The 21,924-nt window shown below is 40.5% G+C and overlaps 1 protein-coding gene across 1 annotated transcript in view; it reads right to left on the bottom strand.

Annotated features, from left to right (window-relative positions):
- Positions 1-21,924, bottom strand: part of MYO3B (myosin IIIB) — a 296,479-nt gene that overhangs the window by 92,777 nt on the left and 181,778 nt on the right. The window contains exons 25-27 of the mRNA XM_065413693.1: positions 15,688-15,767; positions 9,912-9,989; positions 5,799-6,004 (exon numbers count right to left, since the gene is read on the bottom strand). Coding sequence (XP_065269765.1) covers positions 5,799-6,004; positions 9,912-9,989; positions 15,688-15,767 — 364 coding nt within the window. The remainder of the gene's footprint in view (positions 1-5,798; positions 6,005-9,911; positions 9,990-15,687; positions 15,768-21,924) is intronic.

Below are 21,924 nucleotides of genomic sequence, written 5' to 3'. Positions count from 1 at the left end.
GAGGCTGCTCTCTGTCAAACTCTCAAGGCAGAATGTCCCATGGTTTGAGTCCACAGCGGTTCATGGGAAGTGGAGTGCAAGTTGGTTATAGCTGCTCTGGGGTGGCAGTCTGGAGATGTCAGCTGCCTAGGAGCTCTACAAGCCCAGGTTCTAGATTTGTGGAGCCTTATAAATACCTTGTGGAAATCAGTTCCAGTCTGATTTTTTTTTAAATAAGTATATCCTTTTCTCAGTTGTAAATGTGCTGCCTTTTAATTTCATTCACCTGTTCTTGAATTAATGAATGAGATTAGACAAAAGCACATATTGAGGGGACATGGCTTGAGGATTGCATATATTGATGAAAACATATTAGGGATTTAGAATGGCAGAGCAGTACTAAATACAGTGGTTTCCACTCCTCTTTCTCCCTCCTCCCCCGTAAAACCCAATCCTATCACAGAATTTGTGTGGGTGGATCCTTGTGCCCTAGGGAATCTATTAATGTCAATGGTGCCTCTACAGGTTCATGAGCCATCTTGGGTAGCTGGAGTTGTAAGATCAAGGCCATGGATTGTAAACTTTTTGAGACAAACAGTGTATCTTTTTGCATATTGTACAGTGTGTAGCACAATCAGGACCTGCATGGGCCATCCCAGTGATATAATAATAATATCATCATCCTGCCATTGAGGAGGCAATGCTCTCAGGAAAAGCATAACAGTAGTGTACCCTGTCACAATCCTGGAGTGAGACAGTCTATGACAAAGGATAGGAGACCAGAGAAGAAGGTAATGAATAAGAAAATCACAGCTATCTTTTATTTTTTCCTCCCTAACTTGTTATACAACACTTAATGTCACATTTTCACATGCTTGTGAGGATCTTGGAAGTGATACTATTCAGTTGTGTTTATATGGCTAATGGATTACTTCTTTTCTACTTCAAGGGAAGGGATATACATAGATATATATATTATAACAAAAATAACAGGAGTACTTGTGGCACCTTAGAGACTAACAAATTTATTAGAGCATAAGCTTTCGTGGGCTACAACCCACTTCTTCGGATGCATATAGAGTGAAACATATATTGAGGAGATATATATACACACATACAGAGAGCATGAACAGGTGGGAGTTGTCTTACCAAGTCTGAGAGGCCAATTAATGGCCTCTCAGACTTGGTAAGACAACTCCCACCTGTTCATGCTCTCTGTATGTGTGTATATATATCTCCTCAATATATGTTTCACTCTATATGCATCCGAAGAAGTGGGTTGTAGCCCACGAAAGCTTATGCTCTAATAAATTTGTTAGTCTCTAAGGTGCCACAAGTACTCCTGTTATTTTTGCGGATACAGACTAACACGGCTGCTACTCTGAAACCTATTTTATAACAGACGGTTGTATCCTTGGTTAAGGAAGCAGTGTGTGAATGGGTGAGAATTAAGCTCTTTTTCACTATCTGTTTTTAAACCCAATAAACTATCTTCCAGGTCTGCAACACTATGAAATAATCTGTTCTACTTGAAAACAGAAGACAGTAAAGAATAACATTAAACAAGACTTTATCTTTTATTTACCTCCACCTGATAAACCCTGAATGGCTCTGCTCCCTGACTTTGATTGTTTTGTCCTCAGATTTCCTGCTAAGAGTTTACAAAACACCACTATTGAACAGGAAGATAAGAAGCACACCTATTTGTTTAATAACATCAAGGGGGGGGAAACTGCTGGCTCATCTATTTTGTTGTTAAGTTGCTCAAAAGGATCAAAATACCAATTAAGTTGCTGGCTTAGAAAATCTTTGATATCCTCAGATTTACTGACATTTTGAAACTCTTGTTCTTAATAGCTTTTTGATTATGAACAAAGAAGTGCCAATCTCTTTAGCATTTGACCTGTTTTCTCAAATATTTTTATGTCTTCAACTACTTCAATGCCTAAAAACACTTGACTAATCAGAGCTGCTAGTTAAGGGAGCCTGCTTTCTCTTCTACCTATAAAAAAAATTAGCAAAGCTTAAAAAAATTTACGTAGGGGATATGGAAATTGTTTTAAGAGAAGTGGGAAGGTGTGGTCTGAAGACAGGGCTGGAGCAAGAAACTCCTGGCCTATATTCTGAGCTCGAATACTGAGTGCCCTATGGTGTTGGGCAAATCAACTATCTCTTGGCCCTCATTTTCCCTACTTAGATTCTCTTCACTAGAAAATTACATCAAGTTAGACCACAAACCTAAGGACCCTTTGACAAGATGTTAAACACAACTTGCACCTGTCTGCATTGATGGCAAATCTGCAATTGGCATTGTGTTAGACTTACCATGGCTTTTCAAGGTTGTGTTCTAATTCTGTAAATTTATAGAGGAGAAGCCTGCTGATAATACTGGCCCTGTTCTCCGTTCAATTTACAGCTACATTTCAAGGGAGGTAATCCTGATGTACTCAGGTGTAAATGAGAGAAGAATCAAGCCCATTAATTCTCCCTCACCTCTCTTCAGAAGTGCTTTGAGGATTAGTTAATGTTCATAAAACACTACAAAGATGAAGGGCCTGGTATAACCCCAGTGAAATCAATGGAATTACACCAATGTAAAACTGGTATAATGAGTGAAGAATTAGACTTGAAAAGTAGAGTGCTTTCAGTAAACAGAGAACTCTTCCTACCTGAAAAATCTGTTTCTTGTTTTATTTTCTTGCTCTCTTCCTTCACAATCTATTTTCCTATTGTATATTCATTAAGGGTATGGCTACACTACACAGCTTTTAGCAACCCGGCTGTGCCGCTACAGCTGTGCCACGAAAAGCCGCACAGTGTAGATGCTGTTTGTCTGCAGAGAGAGCTCTCTTACCGACAAAAAGCTCCCACCCCCCACAAGCAGCATCGGCTTTGTTAGTAGGAGAGCGCTCCTGCTGACAAAGTGCTGTTCACATCGGCGCTTTTCGGCCAACGAAGTGCCAGTGTAGACGTACCCTTAGCATAACAAGTCATTAAAAATTTAGTTAGTGATAGTTCATGAACGGATCCTGGTTTTCTTTGATTGGATTCATTATTCATGAATATTCTCTGTATTGTCCGGATGAGCAATTTTCAGACTATGAGTTATTTGTGAAGTGTTTGCTTTAGCTATTCACTGCTAACGTTGTCACCTGGTACTGGTTCTGATCCCTGACTAGATGACAAATATTTTAAACAGGAGAATAATGAATAGCAAATAATTCACAGATTCAGAGATTTTTAAAGCTAGAAGGGACCATTAGGACCATTTAGTCTGACTCCTGCATAACACAGACCATGGAATTTCACCCAGTGATTCCTGCATTAAGCCCAGAACTTCTGTCTGAGCATCTTTTAGAAGGACATCCAGGTTTGATTTACAGATAATTAATTATGGTACTTCCAGTACAAATGTTCAGGTCAATAAACACTTGTGTTAAAATTCATGATGCTTCTAGGAGACACAAACATTTTCACAAATATCCAGAGGCTGTCAGAATGCTCACAAGTCGCAGGGTTTTCCTAGCTATAACTATAACGACACCAATATAGTGAAACCAATATACACCTCTACCCCGATATAACGCTGTCCTCGGAAGCCAAAACATCTTACCGTTATAGGTGAAACCGCATTATATCGAACTTGCTTTGATCCGCCGGAGTGCGCAGCCCTGCCCCCCTGGAGCGCTGCTTTACCGTGTTATATCCGAATTCGTGTTATATCGGGTCGCGTTATATCGGGGTAAAGGTGTAATTATAATCCCCATATGGACACTCTTATTCCAGAATAGGCCCTCATTCCTGAATGAGTGGCTTTTTCAGTGTAGCTTAAACCCCTTCCAAAGTGACATAAACTAAGCCAAAAAGGTGCTCTTCTGCAGGATTAAGAGTGTCTACATGGGAGTTACATTGTTATATCAATTTAAATTCAAACTTCAACTCAGAATGCTATAACGTTCATATGTAGAAAAACCCACAGCAAATCAAACAATGTTTTTAGTCACAAAAACATTTATAAATAATTTTTTACATTCATCTAGCTCAGTGGTTCTCAAACTTTTGTACTGGTGAGCCCTTTCACATAGCAAGCCTGTGAGTGCGAGCCCCACAATAAATTAAAAACACTTTTTTATATATTTAACACCATTATAAATGCTGGAGGCAAAGCGGGGTTTGGGGTGGCGGCTGACAGCTCGCGACCCCCTACGTAATAACCTCACAACCTCCTGAGGGGTCCCGAACCCCAGTTTGAGAACCCCTGATCTAGCTGAATGAGCAATATCCACAAAGCCACTGCAATGTTGTCATGTAGCAGAAATCACCAATGGTGAAAAATGTCTGATGGGGTGTGGTTAGTTTTTTGCCACTATTTGATTAGTGTTGTGCAGACAGCCTGAGATAGAGTCCTTGTCTATACTACAAAGTTTTGCCGGCAAAAATTATGATGCTTTAATTAAAGCACTTTAATTAAAACCGCTGTTGCATGTCCACACTAGGTGTTTGTGTCAGCAGAGTGCATCCACAATAACAGCTCTTGCATCGACACAGAGAGCAGTGCACTGTGGTAGCTATCCCACTCTGCAACTGGCCGCAGGGTGCTTTGGGAAGGGTTTGCAATGCCTCATGGGGCAGGTACGGTGTCACATTATGCAGGTTTCTCAATCCCATCCTTCCAGGGGCATCCTAGTAGATTGTCAGCCCCCTTCTCAGCTGAAGTGTGTGGGGGGAGGGAGAGGAAAGTGGTGTGTCTGGGACAGGGAAGACAGCAGGCTGACAGACCTATCGGGAGGCAGGGGGAGGGGACACCCCCCACGTCAGCCCCCAGCTCTGCTCGGCACAGCAGTCTATCCCAAAGCAGCCGCTCTGCCTGCCTGCCTGTGGTTCTGTAATTCCCTCTGAGTTCTCCCACTCTCTCAGCTGCCTGGAGCAGCATCCTAAGCAGCTCTGTGAGCCCTCCATGCTGAGGAATGTCACAGCAGCACAGCAGACCCCCACACACTCCCCACACCAGCAGTCTGCCTGCTGCTGTGTTCCTAGTGCAGGGCAGAACAGGAGCATTCCACGCTAATGATTTGCTCTTTGTTCCCCAAAGAGAGCAGCAGGCTCAGCTGTCAGATACTTGGAGCTTTGTAAGGGGAGGGGCACATGCCTGCATGGCAGCAGAGATCAAAACAGTGAACAAAGTGGTCATGGCAGGCATTGTGGGATACTGGTGAAAGCCAGTTCTGTCGACAAAACAAATAGCAGTGTCTACACTGACACTTTATTGCTTTAACTTTGCTGCAAAAAGCTTTATGCCTCTCATTGAGGTGGTTTTGTTTTGCCACCAAAAATAGCGTTGTAGTGTGTACACCTCCCCTGTTTTGTCGGAAAAAGGCAGCTTTTGCCAACAAAACTTTCTAGTGTAGACAAGACTGAACACTCTGCTCTGAAAGATTTTGTATAAAGGTTTGTGTTAGTTCCATCTCTAACCATGTCTTTTTATAATGGTCAAAGGTGATTAATTTCTCTGTACTTGTAATACAAGTGTTCATTTACACATGTCACAGGGACACACGATGGGAACATTTTTTCATATAGAGCATTAAGAGCTTGATTCTGGTCTCACTTACACTGGTTTTATACCAGTGTAACTTCATTGACCTCACCGGGGTTATGCCGGTTTTCAGTGTTGCAATTGGGAGCAGAATCAGGCCCTAGGTGTAAAATCCAACATTTACTGAATCTTCTGCAACAAAACACAGTGTGTCCAAGAACTCACCGTCTACTGAATGGAGTTTTGAAGGGAGAATCATGTTACAAAAAGAGACCTGTTTTACCTTTTCACAAACTCTTCAAAGAGGATGCGGTGAGAATAACCTTGTTGACGTATCTTGATAGTTTCTAGAATTCCTGTGTACCGTAGCTGTACTAGAACTCTTTCTTGGGAAAATTTCAATGCCTCTCGGTCATCATTTGGTTTAATACAGCGGACAAAGTGAGGTTGTCCAACCACCATTTTGGATAAAAGATCCATCAGAGAATACTAGCAACGAAAGCAAAAAAAAACATACAATTGACAAGAGACCCCAGTACAATTATTTTAAAGAAGCAATAAATATCCATAACTATATGTAGATGCCTGAAGATATCACATATAAAGGCTGGGAAATTATTTCTTTTTCTAAGAAAATGTTTTCATTAATTTTTTTTTCATTTTCATTCAAGTTTTTCTTTGACTTTTTTCATTTTTACCTAAGCGCCAAACATCCAAAAACCAGTCCGAACCCTACCCCCAGTTTTCAGATGCCACAAACAAACAAAAACTAAATTATTTTAACAATTATTGAAAACTGAAATTTTTTAGTTGTTTGAGGAACACACTAAAAATTTTGATGAAAATTGATTTTTGGTGCAAATTTCCATTTAGACATTTTCTGTTGAAAAATCCAATTTTTACAAACTTTTGGCGAATTCTAACATCCATCATATTTGGCCAAGCAATATAACAAAGAACATACCAAATTTTACTAGAATGAAAAATATATTTAAGTAATTAAAATATCTGCTACTCATGGATACTTCTATAACATGGGTACTGTTATAATCTGGCTGAGTACCCCATTGTCTGGTCACCAATCTGTCGCAAGTGGATCCAATGACTGAATCCCATGCTAATCCAAGCCAACTTGATCTGTATAGAGTCTAGTCACTGTTTCTAGTTCTGGGTTTACACGACACATTCCCAGGATCAAACCTCTTGTCTGACAACCTTCTTTAGGATTTAGGTACTGACACTCAGCTGGTCTAGACCCCAAAATCAGTGTCTCAGACCTTCTGAACCCCCCCAGTATGCTTCTCCAGAGTTCCATCTAGGCCAGGGGTGGGCAAACCTTTTGGCCCGAGGGCCATATCTGAGTATGGAAATTGTATGGCGGGCCATGAATGCTCATGAAATTGGGGCTTGGGGTGAGGGAGAGGGTGAGGGCTCCGGCTGGGGGTGTGGGCTCTGGGGTGGGGCTGGGCATGAGAGGTTGGAGATGCAGGAGGGTGCTCCGGGCTGGGACCGAGGGGTTCGGAGGGCAGGAGGGGGATCAGGGCTGGGGCAGGGGATGGAGTGTAGGAGGAGTCAGGGGTGCAGACTCCGGGCAGCACTTACCTCAAGCAGCTCCCGGAAGCAGCGGCCTACCACGGTTCCTTGCCAATGGGAGCTGCGGGGGCGGCGCTTGGGGCAGGGGCAGCATGCGGAGCAGCCTGGCCATGCCTCCATGTAGGTGCCGGAGCGGGGACATGCTGCTGCTTTTGGGAGCCACGCGGAGTGGGACAAGCCCTCGACACTGCTCCCTGGCTGAGGCACCGGAGTAGGGCAAGTCCCTGACCCCACTCCCCAGCAGGAGCTCGAGGGCCAGATTAAAAGGTCTGAAGGGCCAGATGCGGCCCCTGGACTGTAGTTTGCTCACCCCTGATCTAGGCTGTGGCCAGTCTGGGCTTTTAGTTCAACCAATCCAGGAACAATATAGCAGGCCAGCAAGGAACACAGGCTTAGCAAAGGAACTTCTTAACCACAGAAACTTTACCCTTAAAACATTTGAGAGTTACAGATCTTTGAAGACAGAAGTCCTGAGGTGCATCCTCCCCTGACCTGATCTCACCCCTTCTGTGAGTATGAGGCCTGTCAGTGGTGCAGGTTAGGCATTCACTCCTGCTCTCATCCTCCTGCAAGTCTTTCCTACATGTGATGATGGTCAGGCTCCTCCCCCTCTCCCCCCCCCCCCCCACACACAGAGCAACACCCTGCTCTTAAATAGGGTCTCTGTTTCTATGTCATGTGCTTAACTTTGAAAGCTTCAACCCCTGCCTACCATGCTTGCCCTGCCCCCACCTTCACTGCCCCCACACCCACAAGTCCCCATATAGAAAAAATATTGTTTCAAGGTGTGGGGCAACAGTTGAGAGATGATCAAAGTTGAATGGCCCCAGTTTGCAGTCTTGATGGATTCTTAGTGATAGTTCTTCCTTCCTGGGCAGGGCAGCTGTCTGTAAAGCATTATGTTAGGTTGCCCTCAGGCAAGTTGAGCCACAGTTCAATACATAATACAAATGGAGTTCACCACCCAGTGTCATGTAATTTCTGGACTTTCAAACTACAGAAGCAGTGCTTTTGGAAAGGGCAATTTCATATCAGTGATTCCAATACTGATGCGCCATCTTGGCCCCCATTCACAAGGCACTTGATCATGTCTCTAATTTTAACTGAGAGTTCCAGGGACTGCAATAAATATAGTCCCAGCAGCTACTCACATGTTTAAAATTACACTCACATATGTAAAATACCTTGCCAAGTCAGGCCCCCATAAAGAAAATCTTTAGAGAGTTTGACATGCTCAAACTTACATACCCCAGGATACCTAGACAAGGTCTGAACCTATTATTGTGCTTGAAGTAAAAGTAACTAATAGTCTGGAGGTAAATCAATTATAATAATTTCTTTACTATGAAGCTTAATCCAAACTATAAAATCAAGAGCTGGCAGAATACTGGAAAACATTTTTGGTTTTCAAAAATACCATATGCAACTTAATAAGGTTCCTGCCTCCTCATTAGTCACTATTTGAAAACATTCCTGTGAATGGATGTTACTCGGAGGTGAAAGTAAACCGCTCCAGTCCGGTATGGTGTACTGGCAAGAGCCGGTACATAGCCGACCGTACCGGCGGGGGCAGCTTCCCCAGGCCAGCAATTTAAAAGGGCCCTGGCCCTTTAAATCACTGCCAGAACCCCAGGGTAGTGGCAGCAGCCGGGAGCCCCAGGGCTCTGGTGGTGATTTAAAGGGCCTGGGGCTCCCAGCAGCAGCCAGAGCTGATACGTCGAATTCAGCTACGCTATTCCCGTAGCTGAATTTGCGTATCTGAAATCGATCCCCCCCGTAGTGTAGACGTAGCCTAAGATAAACAATCACTCGTTCTAACAGTGAATAGTTGAATTGAACAGTTTCCAAACAACCCATAGGAAACTGTTTCTCCAAATCATCCAGCAAACAATTTTGAACAACAAAGACTTCACTGAAATCAGGATCAGTTTGCAAAATATTTGTGAACACTATAAAGAGCAAAATCCTTGGGTACTGCCAGAATCCACAGAACACAGGCAGGTTGGTGTGCCAAGGTGGCATAAAGCTTCCACTAGAACTGCCCTGATCCTAGTGCTGTGCTATACACTTCTTCCACTATGTGCTGTGTTTCAGCAGCTTGGGAGCTGCTCTAGGCTACGCTGGCCTACAATGACCACATGAAACCAAAAAAATAACCCAGGATCAGCATATCTTAGGAGTGTTCTGACCTGACTCCCTTTTAATAACCACCCCACCATTTCTGTACCAATTTGATTGTAATAAATTCACCTGCACAGCCTATGTTAACTCAATCACAGAATTATTACAGACAGATTGACTACCTCTATCTTCTGTAATGGTGCTTGCAAAAATGGATTGACTTTACTTATTTATTAACAGACATACGGCCAGTATTTTTAAAAAGTAACTCACTTGCACAAGCAAAGATGCAAGGACAATTGGGTATTTGCAATTATAATATTTGTACGCACAAATACAACTGCACACTCAGTTGTGTGTGCTCAAACGGGCCTTAATTCTTGGCCCATAGTATTTTAGAGGGAGAATATTCAACTGCAGCTTGTTATGAAATCATAGACTGCAAGTCACTGTCTAGGCCCTAGATCCTAGTACCAGTAGATTTTTGGCCAGTTCTGAGAAGCACCATGGTCAAGTGACAAGAAAGAGCAAGAAAAAGAGTCAGAGTTCTGTAGGTCTAGGGAGGCATCATAGTGAACAAGAGATACTCTCTTGTCCACCGCTCTCACTTAGCCGCACAAATACTAGATTAATCATCTGTTCATGTAATCAAAATGCATTTTGTAAAGATTACATTTTATACCCTAAAATAAGAAGCCACGGTTTGCCTCTTCATGTTGGTTGTTTCCTCTGGATGTCGCATCATCTCCATTGTGTCAATCTGGAAATATAAACTCAGACATCAGTGGTGTTTTACAGACCGTCTTGGATCCCAAATCTGAGAGCAAAGTACAATATTTATCAAGATCATTCTTTAGTGTATATATACACATTATCAATAGTTCATTAGAGACCTATATTTACACAGGGCCAGTTCCCTAAGAGGTGCTGAACACTCAATTCTTACTGACTTCGATAGGAATTGTGGGTGCTCTGCAGCTCTCAGGACTTGGCCTGCAGAATTTCAGTCTTGTTAATCCATTTGTCAGCATTGTCCTTCACAACAGAGAAGAGCCCAGATAATAATCTTTTATCCCCGTCCCTCTTTGAGCATTGTCCGCTCTGATGCAATGGAACTTGGATCTAATTCATCATGGTTTGGATTTGGGTTTTGCAAACCCAAATCTTCTGATCTGAACCACTCAAATATTAATAATTCAGGTAAAATGGAACCCAGATCCACGCAACCCCTCGTTTGGGTTGTACAAAACGAAAATCTGACACACGCAGCATTGCAGAAACAAAACCTGGTGTCTTCTGCCCTTGTCTGTGCTGAGAGAATATAAAAACAGTGACCATCTGAAGGCTGTGCAGGCTACTTATTCTCCACTGGGTATCATTGGCACCTCTCAAGTGAGCACTACATTACAGTATAGAAACAAAGTACCAAATCACCAAATTACTAAAGTAGTGAATAGAAAGCAGAGAAAACACTGGGAATCCATTCAGCAAATTTACTAAGAATTTGTGGATCTCTTATGTTTCCAAAAATTACTTAAAGTTGGTTTAAAAACAATTTAAAAAAAAAAAACCAAACACTAACGATTTTGAACATCTTGAAGGAAGAAAAGAAAGATTAGTACAATAGGTTCTTTGGTTCCAAGCTATGTATTGAAGCATTTATTACTGTTTTATTATTTTTACCCCTTATTGTTACAGTTCCACTCCAAGATTTCCACTCATATACTCATTCCTGACAGTGCAATGAGGGCTGAAGTGCCATCCTTTAAAAACAAAGGTCCTTTCTTCCCAAATCTGCTGACTGTCTATACAGATATTAAAGATCTCCTAGCCCTTAGTGAAACATATGGTATAAGCTCAGTGTACCAGGCAGCATTACTTCTTTCACTAAAATTTTTCTTATTTTCAAAGTTGTTTATGAGGTATAACAGACCACATCACAGCTGCCATGTTTGCCTTTGTATTACCAATATCCAATTTGTTACCTTGTAATGTGCTTTGAGACAGCTCATGTATGAAAGGTTCTACATAAAAAGTCCACATAGGTATCACTCTTCTCTTCTATAAACTAAAATGCCAAGGTTAGAATTTCAGTGAAATACAGTTTAACAACCCGTTTTCCCCTAACCACAGACAAGGACTCATGCCTATAAGTACAACTACAGGGTATAAATAGCAATGACTAGGCAATTGCTGATTTTCAATGGACCCCATAAAGTACGGGTGACATCTCTCTGACCCCAATATTGATTACTCCTGTCTGATAGCTGGGTCTTGTCTCAACCCCCTTCCCTAAGCAACAAAGTGTACTTCACCTATATCTTCCTGCCAGGACAAGGACTCCCTCCAATCCTGTTAATCCAGCCTTTTACTAAATCATCACAGATTGCTAAACACTTCTCACAGAGTCAGGGTCTCAGTTTAGGATTCTCTGCATGGTAACACAGCTCTTGGTCCATGGAGCACTCACTAAAATATATTTACCTTGAAAACTGATTTTAAAAAAAAGAGTTCCCTCCCCAAACCACTGGGAGGGAAAAAAAATGGGAGGAAAAAAATCTGACTGTTTTTAACATTTCCTGTAAATAAAATGAAATGTTGAAGAAGGTCAGGAAGTAAACTGTAAAACAGCTGCCCTGTTTTTGTAATGCACAGAAAAATTACCACTGTCAGTTAATTAAATAGTATGTCGGAGATAATGAGGGCGCAGATCACAGAAGTTTTTGCCTACCCACTGTTGGGATTGCTATTACAGTAAAAGCTTTGTTATGGGGAAATGGGAGATGCCAGTTAGTCAAAAATTCTGGTTAACTAAGAGTTATACTTAACAATGGAGGGAGGGAGTTTGGGTGCAGGAGAGGGCTCAGGGCTAGGACATGGGAGGGGGTGCAGGCCACGGGCTCTGGGAGGGAGTTTGGGTGCGTGAGGCGACTTGGCGCAGGGGATTAGGGAGCGGAAGGGGTTTTGGGGTGCCAGATCCAGGTGGTGCTCACTTCGGATGGCTCTTAGCAAGGGGCGACTGCCCAGAAGCAGCAGGGATATGTCGCCCCTTGCTGGGAGCCACCCAAGGTGAGCGCTGCCCAGATCCGGACTCTTTGCAACCCTATTGAAGATTTGTATTGGGAGATATCAGAAATGCTGATTTCTAGAGCGTTCCGGTTGGTAAAGTGCCGGATAACACAGCTTTTACTATAATTACCCTCTGTGACTGTTTAGATGCCCAGCAATTCTGTGTCTCACCCAGCTGAACCGCCATTGCTCAAAATACCACCTTCTTGGCATTTCAGCATAGAACACAAAGTTAATTTTAGAGGGTAGATATGGATAGCAAGTATATTGTTCCTCACACGTCTCAATTATACTGTCAATACAGCTGTTCTTATGAAAATCAAACCAGAATTAGTGAATGAAAATAACCAGGGTTACCAATCACAGGCAGATTGTGTTGCTCTATTACAGCTCAACAAAATTACACAAAACAACCAGCACACAGCTTAGTGCTAACTTGCTCTGTGGCAGTTTACCATCTGCTCTGAACAGGTGGCATTTGTATAAACTATGAATATTTGAATCAAATAATGCTGTTGTCAGCACATGGGCTACACTTACTGGACTTTGCTTCACCGATCATTTCCAAAGCTTAAGACCACTCTTTTTAACTCTAAAAATAGTTGCAGAAAAATTATGGTTCTCAATAAAGTAACTATGTGTCTTACCTTGAGGAGATATTTAGGAGACTGCATGCAAAATATAAAGGAAATGAAGCCCTAAGTAGTATTATATCAAGACAACAGACATTATATAGGGAAAGAAATCAAAAGAAAAGATTGGATTTAGGATACAGATGGTTCAAAGGCGACTAGATTCCATTAAAGGTGACAGTATGGTTTTATAATCTGTGATGCTCTCCCTTGCCCAAAGTTGTGTATGCATCTTATATCAATAGAGAAAAAGATCTCTATGAAGTATGGTATTTATTTTTAAGTTGCTAAAGGAAAGACCCTGTAACATAGCACAGGAGAAATGCTTCATCAGCACAGATAACATCAAACGTTTTGGGAGTTCAAGTGATGATATAAATAACAAATATCAATGTTCTGATCAGAGCAGCATGGATGTCCATTGGAGGGATGGGGAAGAGTTTCAGAACTATTTTGGCCAGGCAACTATTTTGAGCATTCCTATCTGAACTACAGAATAAGGCCGCATAGGAGACAGGACCACACTATTGAGCTCTGGCCGTTTAGGCAAAGGGGATAGGGAAAAGTTGCTACTATAATTAGTGTTACCTCTAAGAGGTTTAAGGATGCAATGTGTCTCACAATAGTGATGTACCATAAAGGTCAGTACAACAAACAGGCTTCTCTTCCTACAGTCATTTTATTTCTAAAGAATCCATCTTGAATGCCCACCTGGGTGTGCTGAGTCCAAAGGTGCTACTATAAGCAGGTAGACAGACACATTGGGCCAGATTCTCATTTACACTAAGCCTTCTTTATACTGCTCTGGCAATGTAAAAGCACCTTAAAGTTACATTTACACCCACTGAAGGGCACTTTACACTCTTGACTGTAAATGATTATCAGGCCCAAGGTCTGCAATGCCTGAGGAAAGGGCAGGTGTGAAGTTTACTTAAAGCCTTGTCTATATGGGAACATTTTTTTAGTAGAAACTAAGATGTGAATTTAAGCCAGCATAGTCATCCCATGTTCAGACACCCGTATTACAGTATAAGAGTGGTCTTTTTCCATTTAGCTTACATCACTTGGGAAGTTAAACTGAAAAAATCCTCTTACACTGAAATAAGACTGTCCACAAGGCTGCTGCTGGTGGGGGGATAGCAGTAAAACTATATCATAATAACTGGTAAAACTTTCCCATGTAGACAAGGCCCTAGTGTTGGACGCTAAACAGCCTCTTCACCCAAACAGAAAAAAACAAAAACAAAAACAGCACCCATTAGAGTCGTCTTCTTTCTACAGATGGAGCTGTAAATGCATTTCTCTAATAGTTGCATGGACTAAGACCTGGCTCTAAATTATTTCAATCACATAGGCCAGCATCCCATTCTGCACATCTATTGGTTCTTTTTTTTTTTTAAATCCAATTCAAGGATTTGGATATAAATAGTTTAAATATTATTTAGTTTAACGGAATGCTTTTACTAAAGCTGCCAAGACAGAGTTGCTCTGATCCACCCACGCTGAATCAGTAAAATGTATGCAGAGATGACTAACGGTGGTTGAAGATGAAACTGGAAAGACAGTATGGGTATAAGTGCTATCTTGCAAGGAAATTCGATAGGGTATTTCCCTTCAGCACTAAACGAGTTTATACCAGTGAGAGAATAAATCTCTGAAATCTGAGTCTATATTTGCAGGTATAGTGAATGTACAAGCTCCAGGATGATACATGAATGGCCATAAAAGGCCCAGAGGAAAAAAATCAAAACAAAACAAGCCTGGAAACTTATTTTAATATAGCTATTATTACCACTATTTATTAATAATATGTACTGTAGGCATAGACAAAAAAAACAAGCAAACAAAACCCAACCAGTAATATACTTGGCCAGCAGAGTGCTAGAATATATAGGGAAGGACTAGGAGTAACTTCTTGAATTCTTAATACTATCAACCTGACCCATAAACGTTCTCTCCCTTATTGCCTGAGCTTGGTGCAACAAATGTTATTAATGGTCAGAAAATTATCGCATCCTTTTACAATCTTGCCACAGTATTTACTTGATGAAATCTAGCAGCAACTAATTGCATAGCTCCACTATATGTTCCATTAAGAAGCATGTCCTTTCAGTGGTTCCTAGGATGACCAGATGTCCCAATTTTATAGGGACTGTCCCGATATTGGGGCTTTGTCTTATATAGGGGCCTATTCCCGCCCCCACCCCGTCCCCATTTTTCACACTTGCTGTCTGGTCACCCTAGTGGTTCCACATTGACCGTCCATCTCTTTCAAATGTTTTTGCCTTAAAGGCAGGATAAAGCAGAGGAATGGGTCAGTTTTCTATTTTGCCCTTCATAATGTTGAATACTCCAACCAAATTCCAACCAATTAAATCTCCTTTTCAGGCTACACACTCCCAGGGTGAAATCCTGGCCCCACCGAAGTCCATGAATATTTTGATATTGGCTTCAATGGAGCCAATATTTCATCCCTAGTCTTTTCAATCTGTTGTCATATATAAATTCCACCATTTCTCTAACCATATCTGTTTGTGTTTGCTGGACTCTTTAATGGGCTGGTGACCAAAACTGGATACAGTAATCCAGATCAAAGTGCATATTTTCTGAAATAGGGCCAGATTCTCAGCTGATATAAATCTGCCCCATTGTGGATTTACAGCAGCTGAATATCTTGTCTATAGTTCCACGATAATATTTGCTGACTTAAATTTCTTCCCTTTTGCAAATGCCTCCAGGCAATATAATATTACTAACCTTGATGCGCCCAGCACTAAGCTGTGGAGGCAAAGACCTAGATGCTGCTGTCACTCTGGCTCTTGCCTGTGCCAAGTTACCTGTTAAAAGAGATGGAAACACAAATTGAAAGAACAGTTGCTGTTTCGCTGAGAGAAGGGAAAATCTGAAAGGTGAGAAAGCAGTCTAAGTAGCAGCACTAAGAATGCTACCAGATATAACCACACTTCGTCTGCTGAACCCAGATAATCACAGATCCTCCACATCACTGAGCATTCAGCAATGGTAGGGGTAACAAAAGAGAGGTACCAGGGTGCAGTGTTGATTTCAGAGGAAAAAAGTCGGTGATAAGGAGGCATGTCATTGGCCATAGCATAGTGAGTTGATGAAAGCAGCAGCACAAAGGCATAACAGCTCAATTGCTAGTAATCAATTTATCAGTGAGTCATTCAAAGCTTTGAGAGAGAAAGAGCAGAAATAAAGCTATTTAGTAAGAAATCACATGGAGCCCTGATGTGCGTAGATGGCATCTAAAATCACAAACTAATTAAAGAGATGATAAAACAATCTCTTTTTTTGAGCTTTGGACACATAGGCCTGCTTAATCCTGAATGCTATTGTCTTTTGGGATTTTTAAAGACTGACTGGACTCCTTGGTCAAAACCACATTGTTTTGCTGTGGAGTCAATTGAATGACATGTTTACATTTTTTAAAAGTACAGTATGAATCACCCGAAACATTTCAGCTTTATTTGCAGAATAACAAAATAACTTTACAAAATAAAGGTTCAGAGAAGAGAGAGGAAGTGATGTGGACTGTGCATACATATGCAAGACACACCATATATTTTAAAGTTTTAGCAAGTCTAGCACAAGATGTCCAAATGTTTTCTCTGGCTATATCTTCAGAGGCTAAACTGTGATTAATAGCATTGAAAGAACCCTTTGAAGCAGGATTGGTGACATCAAAGTCCTAATCCATGGGTGGCAGGATTTTTATAATGAGTGGGAAGCATTTTAACACATTTCAAAGGATTTACAACATGAATAAACAATAGACCTCTGCAGATGTACCACACACCTCTCAGAAACATAAAACATAAATAAGTTTCCATTTTAATTTAAATGTAAATAAAGTGTTAACACTTCTCTCAGATGGTAAGTGCCTTGTTTGCATCATTCCAGTGTTTGGCTATTTGCTTTACAGAAGACTTGTAACTCCAAACATTCTTCAGGGTTTTGCTAAACTATACATTATATAACTGGTAAGGAAGTAACACGAAATATACAAAAAGCAAAGAATATTTATTTAATAGTACTTATCCCAGCGGGGAATTGCGAGAGTACATTACCCACATTAAACTGAAAAGAACCTTTGACAGCCTATGGTCTCACTTCCCTTCTAACAAGGAAACTGAACCTTCTGAAAACAATCTGGAGACTGACACTCGAAATTTGGAGATTACATGCTCAGGAGCAATTCAAACATTTTGGACATTTATTCATTCTCAATGTCTTTTTATGTTAAGGTCCTGGCATAGAGGACTGTGACACAATACTGTGTTAAGGTCCTGTCCAGTCCAAACAGAATGTGTGGCTATTTGTCAGGCCATATCACATCACAGGACACAAAACGTGTCAATGTTTTCAGAACTTGTTTTGGAACGTAACTTTTTAGATGCTAACAAATGTGAGCCTGTTTTGAAAATCTGCTACAAATCTAAGGACAAAACGTGGACATTTTTCTCCTAATCGTAACAAAAGAGCTCAACATGAGCTAATAGCTGGCAATTCTCACATTAAAACATTTCCTCTTATTGAAATGTACTTTTGGTTAAAAATGACTGGGGGTGTTGGAGGGAGAGGGGAATAAGGGTTTCTGCTCCTTTTTATATAAGGCCTGAAAATGTGGGGAAAGTGTTTGATTTGATTTGGTTTGTTTTTTTGGCTTGGGTTTTACAACAGCCATTCAGGTCCTGTTTAGGCTGCAAAGCCATGAGCTGGAGAACTAGTATCAGTACAAAAGGGTAAAAGTTAAGCAATAGAGAGGGGAAGGAAATGTAAGTTGGATTTGTTCAAAACTCTTTGGTTTTTGTTTGCTTTTATTAAAGCATATCGAACTTCAATGGATAATTAACATTTTGGATAAATGATGTTTTTGTTAAAGGTTCAATTATGATTGTAGAGCTCACACTCAACATCCCAGCTCCAGACATCCTCCATCAAAATTCAGACTAAACCTCACATTCCTGATAAGGCAATAAACAAGCAGGGGGGGGGGGGACTTTCAATAAAAGTAGACATAACCTTTCAGGCCTTCTTTACACATCATAAGGAATAAAAATAATGGAACAAGGCCAATTTAAAAAAAAAATCCTTTGCAGATCATGATTTTATTTTTGGTTATTTTCAGGTTAGGGATAGATCAGAGCTGCAAATTCAGGTCCAGATTTCAAACGTCCTAAAGTTCTATAGTGTTATATTCTGGGAACTTGGTTCCAAGTCATCTCTTGTATTTTTTTTTAATCTGATATGTTATTATTTGTGTATAAAAATGAATTTGCTGTGCAGTTAGAATATTTTTTTCCAGTGTGCAGACTAATTCCATTAAATATTAATCAAATACAACTTTATACCATTCCAACAGTGTTCTCTTTATAAACGGATTTAAAAAAAAAAATTCTGGTTCCAGGGCTGTGGAACAATTATGATAACTGGACATCTTCTTTGAGCTTGTAATAAAATAACAATATCATCTCACTTTTACAAAGTGCTTTCTAAAGGAGATCAGTATTATTAATGGAGATATCCCATCTCCTAGAACTGGAAGGGACCTTGAAAGGTCATCGAGTCCAGCCCCCTGCCTTCACTAGCAGGACCAAGTACTGATTTTGCCCCAGATCCCCAAGTGGCCCCCTCAAGGATTGAACTCACAACCCTGGGTTTAGTAGGCCAATGCTCAAACCACTGAGCTATCCCTCCCCCCATTTTACAGCTGGGGAAACTGAGGTACAGGGAGGTAAAGTGAATTGCCCAAGGCCACCCAGTAGACCAGTGACCAAGCCAGGAACAGAACCAAGATTTCCCAAGTCCCACTCTAATACTCTCTATCAATTAGGCCATCTTATAGAACTCTGACAAACATTATTGGGTCATTTGCTATTATTATTGGTGGTTTTATCTATCTCTGAAAATGAATAAATGAAAATTTGTTTTAAAACTGAGGAATATGTTAAGGTCAAATGAATTATTTGTTTTTGTAGAGAATTTCAGGTTATTGAACTTATCACTTAAGAAACAGGTTTATCTGCTATTTGCTATGAGGAGAAACAGAGAGATTCTGATCCTCCTAACACCACTATAAAGCCTGACACTGCAGTCTTAACATCAGCATAATTACTACTGATTTCAGTTAGAAATTTGCCTGGAATTGAATTTAACTGATTTAATTGAATATTAAGAGACCAGCGGGGTTCATTCCAGTTAAATTTTTCCACATACCTTGGGAGAACTGAAACATGGGTCTATATGTTCTGTCTAAAACAAACTTTGAATACTCCCTGAGTTGTATTTACAAACCTAGAAGATATACGATTGCTTTATAATGAATGTAGTGAAGCCGATGGTCATCCTCACTAAGATCATTATCCTGTGTTGTTTGCTTCCTGCTTTATTAGCTCTGTGACTGATAGACTCTTATTTTGTTACTGCCTCTTTAGACCATCGGTGCACATATATGATTTTCCATGATATTATACTGGCTGATAATGATGTTTAACATCAACACAACATTTGTTTACAATAAATAATCCAGGCATTTATCATGTACAATGCACAGAATGTGTGATTCTGTCTAAATACAGTGTGGCTGAAAGAGACTGCCAAGGAAAAAAATAAGATTCATACACAGTGATTTGCTGCCTCTTCCAAACAGCTGATTTTATTTATTTTTACTGGCAAAAGCAATAGCAATTCTAGGCCAAAAATAAGACACACCCTCCCCCCTTTACCTTTATAAATTCTTATCCATTCTTATTTTGGACTTCATTTTGTATTTCAAATGAGCTCCTATGTAATTACTACATAATGGATAGCAGCTTCAGTCAAATTGAAATAAAGTTTTTGTTAGGATTTTCCAAATCAAATACAAAATAATACTTTAAATAAAGGTTTGTGACCCAATAATCTCAGAAACTCAAGTTCAGGAAAATAATTCCCTCACCTACTCCTCTATACCTTTAAAACTAACAAACAGAACAAGCCTTCTTTGCAAATCACTCCATATAACAAAAAGTGTTAGACAAGAATTAATGTGTGGTTTATTCCCTGATCAGTAAATATTAGAAGCTGTGCTCTCTGCATTTGATTTTCATTTACAATGTCATTTATTACTTTACACACCAAAATAATTAAATGTTATTCCACTTTATGAATAATATCAATATTTGAAGAATAAAAGTTTTTAGATAATATCACACCCAGTTAAAACAGCCCATGTGTTCCTGGAAAGGTTAAACCGATTAAAGATTAAAAGACAGCACTGTTTCTTTTAGAAGTCTAGCTTCCCACATAAAGCATGACAGACAATCTAGAGGAAACACAGTATCTGCAGGTGTAGATGTGTTTAAATAAAATATTGCTTATATTAAATCAAAACCCATAAATTTTGGAAATTAAAGTGACTAAAAATTAGAATTTCCCCTAAATTACCAACATGGATGTTTAATTAGCAAAAGAGGGAGCACTGCCTAGTGGTTACATAAGAACAGCCATGCTGGATCAGACCAGTAGTGCATTTAGCCCAGTATTGTGTCTTCTGACAGTGGTCAATGCCAGGTCCTTGAGAGGGAATGAACAGAACAGGCAATCATCAAGTGGTCCATCCCCTGTCATCGACTCCCAGCTTCTGGCAAACTACAGGACTATGGCCCCAATCCTGAAAACATGCACATACTTAACTTACCTTAAGTGGGACTACTTACATGAATCATGATAAGAGCCTCCTGCCTTAGTGTTTGTAGGATCAGAGCCCAGAGACTGACTTGCTGTGACCTTGAGGGAGTCACTTAACCTCTCTATTCTCAGTTATCCCTTCTGTACAAAAGAGCTAATAATGCCACTAGGGTTTAAGTAGGCTTCATTCATTAATGTTTGCAAAGTGCTTTGAGAGCCTTCTAGAGAAGGTGCTGGAGTCGTGCAAAGGACTGTATTATTATATTTCAGTTCAGTGTATGGATGCTTATGCAGACAAGGGCTGGCTCCAGCTTTTTTGCCGCCCCAAGCGGCGAAGGAAAAAAAAAAGAAAGAAAGAAAAACCCGATTGAGCTGCCGCCGAAGAGGAAGAGAGGGAGTGAAGGACCCGCCGCCAAATTGCCGCCGAAGACCTGGATGTGCCGCCCCAATAACGGACGGAGTGCCACCCCAAGCACCTGCTTCCTTCGCTGGTGCCTGGAGCCGGCCCTGTATCCAGACTCCTTTTGTCAGAAACTGTGCTGGAAATTTCACAAGTACAGGTTTTCTTTCAAATACCCTCTTTAGTGTTGGCTCATTTCAACCATGTAAGAAAGACAATACTGTCAAAATACCCTGCCTCCTCGTTCCACCTAAAGCCAAGTAGTACAGGTTTTGAAAAACAATTATAAAAAATTCACTAGACATTTACAAACTGCAATAAAGATCAGGGTTTTCTTTTTTCAGGTTCAGTGTCTGGAGTGTTATCTAGTTGTTAGAAAGGGAGGGGCCTCACAGGACTCCTGGGTTCCAATCCTAGCGCTGAAACTGACTCACTGCAGGATCCTGATGAATTGTTTATTTTGCATGATCATCATTTTTTTCCAACTGTATTATAGGTAGCATAATACCTACCTGCCTCAATGAGGTCATGGTGCTTAATTAAGGTTTGTAAGTCCTTTACTATTTTCAGATGGCAAATGCTACAATATCTAAATAAATATTAGTAAGCATTATAATAATCATTTGGGTCAGTTCTGATTTGATTTGAAATGGTTCATCTATTCCTTTAAAAGGGGGCAAGGATAACATTGTTATTTTGGTATAATATTTACTTTCTGAAGTGAAATTGACTCAGAGCAAAACATCTTAATGACAACGGCATCATACCCATACAGACTGTATCAGGAACATTACTGAAATGTGCAGCCACAATATAGAGGGCATAGCACAAGCTCTTCCCTTATCTTCATCTATTTTATTAATTTCATTCATGCTTCTTCCTTAGATATGGATGGGGCACTTTAA

Source organism: Emys orbicularis, chromosome 11 (assembly GCF_028017835.1).
Source record: "Emys orbicularis isolate rEmyOrb1 chromosome 11, rEmyOrb1.hap1, whole genome shotgun sequence".
NCBI lineage: Eukaryota > Metazoa > Chordata > Testudines > Emydidae > Emys > Emys orbicularis.
This window is presented reverse-complemented; position numbering and strand designations above follow the sequence as displayed.